Genomic DNA, 7281 nt, shown 5'->3' on the forward strand with positions numbered 1-7281 from the left:
TTTTTTTTTTTTTTTTTTTTTTTAAATTTCTTCCTCTTTTTGCGCCAATTTATTTGTATTAAATCTTAATTTGATTGTTTAAGCGATCACTTATGAGTAATTCTATTTCCACCCTGATTCTCTGTTTGTTATATTATTTATATTAGAAGTCGGGGTTTTACTTTCCATGGGATTCTGAGTTCTTCCATCCACATCTAGAATCAGGATTCCTCTCTCGGAGATATCTTTCCTCAGGTTAGGGCTTATGTTGTTGCCTTCTCTGAATACTCTTTTCCCTGCCGAAAATTTTCAACTGTGTTGTTCTGTTGTTGTTTATGGATGAACAGAGTGGGGGGGTTTTGGGTAATGCTTGCAAGTTTTGATTATTGGGGTTTTCATATTATTTTTCCGTTCTTTGGTATACGGAGGCAGTTGGGTGTTTTTTTTTTTTTTTGGTCCGCTGCTGATTGGTGTTTCGTGGTTTTGGGAAGCTGTGGATGTCAATGAAACGTATTGAAATTTCATATGATTCTCTATATGGTGATTGAATTACAGTTCTCTTTTGCAATTCGGTTGCTAGAAATGTAGAAAGCATGACAGCGGTTGTGAAATTAAGCTACAAATTACTAGACCGGGTCACTACCTCTGTTCTTTAAAAACTTGCCTATTCTTTTCTTCTATAAAACAAACAGTTTTCTCTCGATGAAATATATCTACCAGGAGATCCATCAGTCTCTGTCTTAGCATCTTGTGCATAAGTTTTGTTATGTACTTACCGTAGATGATGTGAGGTAGTTTGTTTATAGCTGACACGTTTATTTTGTGCTTGAACTGATCTCTTACTATGCCATTAGAAGTGAAGAGAGATGAAACATGGAGAGCAAACTACTTTAAGAGTGAGGGAGAGACCTTATGGTATGAGGTTAATTTTCATTAACAAACTTCCTGTGGAAGATAAAGAGAGGTTTGAGGGGACTTTGAAGAGGATAGAACTTGGGCTTGCTGAATTCCATTTGTCCTTATCCTACTTGCTGGTCTCAGCCCATCCTACATTCAGTGACTCAAGTGCTTAAAAGTTCAATGGCTGAAAGTGTATGTGGTATAACAGTTGGTCGATTGAACAATTGAAACTGGCAAATGTTTGTCCAATGATTTTTTGTTTGGTCTATGTACTCAATCTTCAAACAAGTCAAATTTCATTTTTGAAGGCATCGATTTAACTATTTCATTTTCAAGTCTATTTAGCTATTAATTTCATAATGAGGCATTGACGTGAAGAATTTTTCATTGACAGCATAAACTTACATATCAATATCTAGTTTTTTATCTAACTTTGGAATAGTAGCAATTTTGGAGGACTAGAGTGATATATATACAAGTTTATGGATGAGAAGGAGTAACTGTCAATTGGAACCAATAACACTTTTCAGCATTTTAGATGTCATCTCTGGATATATTGCATCTATGGTTATCGCGTGTGGATAGTTCTATATGTGGGTGTTTATTTAGATGCTACAAGTTTATGGACGTATGTAGATGTCTGGCAATGCACTGCAATTTTCTCAATGAGAGGAAAAAATTAACTGAAAATATCTCTATCTTTCTGTGTATCATCATCACTCATTCAGGAGTGGGACATAGAACCAGATTCCTGAGTCTAGAATGTTTGCAGGGTAGGAACCACATGAGATATTTCATATTCCAAGTGATTGGCCTTTGTGATTTTTTGAGCCTAACCTTAAGCATTATGCCCCACTCCTGGGTTTTAAGTAATTTTTGTTTTAAATTATATCATCTTTTCTTTTTTAGTATGTTTGAAGTGGTTTTAATGCAGTATACTCTAAAAGATGGATCCTCATGATGAGGCTGGATGCCAAGCTCCCCCGGAAGGTCCTTTCCTGTGCATCAACAACTGTGGCTTTTTTGGTAGTGCAGCCACTAAGAACATGTGCTCCAAGTGTCATAAAGACATGATGCTGAAACAAGATCAGGCTAAGCTTGCTGCTTCATCTATTGAAAATTTTGTCAATGGATCGTCTAGTAGCAGTAAGGAAGTGCGTGAAAGTGTTACCGATGGTGCCATTTCTGTGGAACCAAAGACTATTCAATCACAGGCACTGCCTTCAATGGGATCTGTGGAGGGTGAGAAACTAAACCCAAATGTGGGTCCAAAACGTTGCAACTCTTGCAATAAGCGTGTTGGTTTAACAGGCTTCAATTGTCGGTGTGGTAATGTGTTTTGTGCAGTTCATCGCTACTCTGACAAACATGACTGCCCCTTTGATTATCACATGGCTGCACAAAACGCCATATCCAAAGCCAATCCTGTTGTCAAGGCCCAGAAGCTCGATAAGATCTAGATTTCTCTTGACATGTATGTGTCCTAAATTGATGTTCATATCCAGCTGTGAGGTGGGTTTCTGATATGCTGCAAATCTATGTATTGTGGCTTTATGTTCATATATATGTTGAAGATATTGCAGTTACAAAATATCTGAATTCTGAAAGTTCTCTTTGCTTTGTGATTCTTTGTCTGTGCCTGTCTTAATGGACGTCATCGTTATTGGCCTTGTAATGCTTTCTCTCTGTGTTTTGTAGCCATTCTCTTGTTTTGACCGAGTAACCTTGGTGTTAATTACTTTCCAATGCCCATATGTTTGGTCTTCTAAGCTGAACTTCTAATCTTAATTTGTATCAACTTGTCAAGGGGTTTCCTTGAACTAGATGTTCCAGCCCACTTGATCTTAATCTTAATCTGTTAGTCGTGGGGGGTTTCAATTGCACGTGTTGGAACTTTGGAAGTATCTTTTTCTAATCCATGCATTTTGGTAGTATCTTACTAGTAGTCTCTTTTGTGAACACCATACTCAATAGCCGTTTTTTAGCTATATTCTATCTGAATTTGTATAAACTTATTTGTTTCTCATTAACATTAATTATTTTGTTGAAATCGTATCCATGTATAGATGGTATAGATTATTGATACGATTTAACCAAACTATAATGGACTTTAGTGGAAAATGGAAGCTTAAAGGTGAACAGTTGATCTGTCTTTAAGCATAGGGAGTTAATTTGCATTAAAATTTGAGCATGATTCTGGATGTCAGATAATGTTTCGTGAAAAGTAGTTTTACAGAGCAAAAGAAAGATTCTATTTTTGGTTTCTATGTTGAAAGAAACTGGCACTGATATTTCAGAGGAAAGTTGACAAAAGGAAAAGGCTTAGAGCTTTTGGGTTACAATGGAATATGAGGTCAGTGGACCACTTCTCCAATAGAAGAATCCAAAAATAGCACTGTAGATGGATTCCATTCTTATTCACAATTGCTTAAACAATGACTGCCCTTAGCTGCTATGAGATTGGGCTCAAACAACGACTTACACTTTTGTTTAGTTACAGCCTTGCAAGCTTCTTTGTACCCCAAGATATTGTTTATGTTGTTAGTAAAATAGAGGGCTGGAGAATTCAAATCATGGATCTCTTGGTCTCTAACATATATTACATATCAGTTGAGCGAAGTTTGTTTTTGTACAATAAAATTTTTAATGTACAAGTTTGTTTTTATTTATTTGTTTATTTTAAGATTGAAATGCTACCTTTATGAAGGTGGCGGAATTTTTTCTTTTGTTTCTTTTGTGATTATGGCAATTTCTCTAATTCTATTTGGTTAACTTTTGGTTTTATTTACTGGCAAAGATATAAAAGATTTGAACACATATCAACTACGGTTTGAACTAAACATATTTTAATATTAATACATTTTTTTTTTCCCAAATATGAAGATTTAAATTTGGATGAAGAGATAATGTTGTTTTTACGACTAAACTATGAGTTTATATAATTGGTCTCTCCTTCCGCATTTAGTATATTACATTTTAAGGATTAGATAATATTATATCTTCTTTGTATTTGGTTTTAGAAATTGAATTCCACGCCTCATACATCTTAGAAGTGGTTTTAAGTAGGTTTAGATTCAAAGTAGATTTTTTTTTTAACAAGATTTTAGAGAAATGAGGGATTAGGTGCATAAAAATATCTCAACTGGGCTGAGATATCCATAGCACGTTCATCATATTCCAAATTCAAACTCATCATACTAAATATAAAGTTTCCCTATTTCAAAGCTTTGTTGGGTTAATGAGTTTTCTAGAGGAAGCTTGTTGTGCCAACTAACTTAAGTATAAGTTAACTATTAGGAATTCACTCTCGACGAAGAGATGTAACGTCGGAACCATCTACCAAAACACTCCCACATGACCTCTTCAGGCAATTGAGCAATGCAGGTAAGTGATGTTGGATTTGAACTGCTACTTGTAATAATCTAAGGTGGAGAGATTTGAAGTCCACGTCCCAAGGAGACAAAATCAAATTATTTACTATAAACATCGCATACTATTAGGAAGAAAAGGGCTAAAAGCTAGTTAATTAAATTTTGAGTGGTCCTCCATATACATATGAAAATGTAGAAAATAATCCTGGGAAAATTAAAGATAGTGAAACAAATGATAGGATTGAAGGGTCTATGAATTCATATATTTATATATAAACATAATTATAGTAAAGTGAATAGAGGGAATTGGGTCGAATTTAAGTGATTAGTTTTATGGGATTGCATAGAACGAGATAATGCCATGCACATGCCCTTTGAAGATGCATGTTTCGTGGGAATTAACAATTTTGAACTCATCATCCAATTCTGTCCCTCTTAATAATTTATATATATGATTTCATATCCTTTTCTTTTCTATTTTGTCTTTTGTTTTTGGTGGGACTGTCGAGGGAACCCCATGCAACTTGATCTCTCTAAAACTTTAATTATTCAAATAATTCTTCATTTCTTCATCAAATTGGCCACATATATATCTCAAAATATCCACTTATACCTCTAATGGATTCTATCGATTTACAGATTTATATCTTTAACTTTTATTACTCTATTAATTTATACTTTCCATGAATCAATTTAATTATACTCTTAACTAAATCTTGCTTTGAAAATTTACCATATATCAATTTTAATACTCTATTTTATTAGTATGACATTTGAATTTTTAAGAAGAAAAATGTACCTGACCTTCACATGTCAATAACGGTAAATTTATAATTAAGAAAAGAAATGACATAAAAAAAAAAAAAAAAAAGATCCGACGGTACCTGAATCAATAAGAGAATTGTATAATAGAGAAGAAGTCAGAAGTTTAAGTTCTAGATTAAGACCTACATCCTAGATCAAGTTCTTCATCCTCTCAAATGAAGTTATAATGATGTATTTATTGGGAGAATGAGATATAGTTTATTTTTTCCTCTTGTGATAAAGATGAGATTGATATTTTCTAATCCTAATAAGTTAAGATTAGATGTGACTAGATCGATCCACTTTATCTAGTATTTATCTTCCTTTATCTTTTTTCTGATTTTTTTTTACCTATCTTGTGAGGCCCAAATTCACCTACAAGAATACCCACATATAAGAATTGATATATAAATAATTTTAAAAAATAATCGAAAGAAAATGTTTAAGTCGATACACTCATGAACATTTTGAATTTTAATTGAAATAATTATTGTCTTACATAATATTTTCAAAGCGAAACATGAAAGATGATGGAAATTGATATATTTACTTGTTCATAATTTAAATCGATGCAACCATCAAAGTTTAGGCAGTAGATTAATTAATTAATTAATTAATTATATTATGGAAATTTGTAAAAGATGAAGATGGTAACCAACCTTGTCCACCGAAGAAACAGTACAATTTAATTATGTGCATAGGAGATTATATGTTTACTGGCGGTTGAGAGCCGAATATAACTCGAGATTTGCTGCAATTTTAATTTGATAATCTCTGATTGGCCGTCCTATTGTTAATGGAAGTTGTTAAATTAAAGGGGAACAAAGGGGCTTTGATGCAGAAATAATTTGACAAAGCCAAATTTTAAAATGTTAGATGTCTTCGGGTTCAGTAAATATAATTCAATTAACGTATAAAAGTGTTATTAACTACAATGTAGTTAGTATAATTCTCTTTTTTTTTTTTTTTACTAAAAAAAATTGATATGATGTCAAAGGATATTTAAAATTTTAAAAATATATTCGTGAATTAATAATGGAATATTTTACACCTTTTAAATAAATTAAAATAATTCTTAGTATTTATATTATATTCCTCGTGTCTTATTTATGTTTCATCGATGTTGTTATGATATAATGAAAATGTCAAATCATTATTTATGTCGATGTTGATCCTATGAATACGTGTGAAAGTATCAATAAAAATATTTAACATATCAATGAAAATTTAATATTCAAGTTATTTTTCTAACATATTTAATATGCAAGTTATAGCCTAACAATTACTTTTTGTTCTTTTTTAAAAAAATTTAAATAATCATTTTGATCCATATATTTTGAGATTTGTTATATTTCAGTCTTTATATTTTTAAATGTCTAAATCTCATGTTGACAGTTAGTAAGTCTTAAAAATAGTTACCTATAGCTAGTTTATTGTTAACTATCAAAATAAAAAGAAAAGCCGAGTTGTCTTACCTGTATAAATTTTAAAAACATATTCATAATATGTCATTTCTTTCATTCAGTTATTATTATTATTTAATTAATTTTGATAAAATAAATTCTTCAATGACTAATTTCAATATTTACTAAAAGTATATACACTAAAATTAGCCACTTAAAATATAAATACTAATTAAAATGGGATGAGATCCAAATAACATAGACTAAAATTATATTCTAACACACACCCACCCAGAAAATAAAATAAAATAAAATTCATAATCGAAGGCATTAAATAATAATAGAAAAAACTTAGGTACAGGCAGGCTAGCTACACTCATCTCATGTGCAGTCCGCCCAACACCGGTAAATTCTCTTGTTATATGAATAATATTAATTTTGATCCGACGGTATTCAAGCCAAAATGAACACAGTTATGAGAACAAATTATGTTATAATGAAAAACTATGTGACAAATTGTCTTAGTTTACTCTAGAACGGTTGGCAGTTCGAGGCATCAAGTCCACTAATCAACCAAGTATGTTCATTAGGGAAAGTTCAAAGTTTTTACTACTTATCCTAATGCGGATTCTTCATTGGAAAATATAGAACGTTTTCTTTTCTTTGATCTTAAATTGTCAACTTACCATTTATGGAGTGATTATTGGAATAAATGGTATGTGACATTTCGTGTAAAATTGCATTGTTTCATAAAAGAATATATCCTTTTGAAAATAACCAATTTGAAGAAGAGATACAATTATTCGAATGACCACAAATAGTCT

General features: G+C 31.7%; 1 protein-coding gene across 3 annotated transcripts in view; it reads left to right on the plus strand.

Moving 5' to 3' along the window:
- Positions 1–2602, plus strand: part of LOC120088461 (zinc finger A20 and AN1 domain-containing stress-associated protein 8) — a 5805-nt gene extending 3203 nt beyond the window's left edge. Inside the window, exons 2-3 of one of the 3 annotated variants that reach the window (XM_039045788.1) lie at positions 147–234; positions 1814–2602. In XM_039045788.1, the coding sequence (XP_038901716.1) occupies positions 1827–2339 (513 nt within the window). In that variant the 5' untranslated portion in view covers positions 147–234; positions 1814–1826 and the 3' untranslated portion in view covers positions 2340–2602. The remainder of the gene's footprint in view (positions 1–146; positions 235–1813) is intronic. The other 2 variants (XM_039045789.1, XM_039045790.1) reach the window with 2 other exon arrangements.
- Positions 2603–7281: the final 4679 nt, after the last annotated feature.

Source organism: Benincasa hispida, chromosome 10, assembly GCF_009727055.1.
Source record: "Benincasa hispida cultivar B227 chromosome 10, ASM972705v1, whole genome shotgun sequence".
NCBI classification, from domain to species: Eukaryota; Viridiplantae; Streptophyta; class Magnoliopsida; order Cucurbitales; family Cucurbitaceae; genus Benincasa; species Benincasa hispida.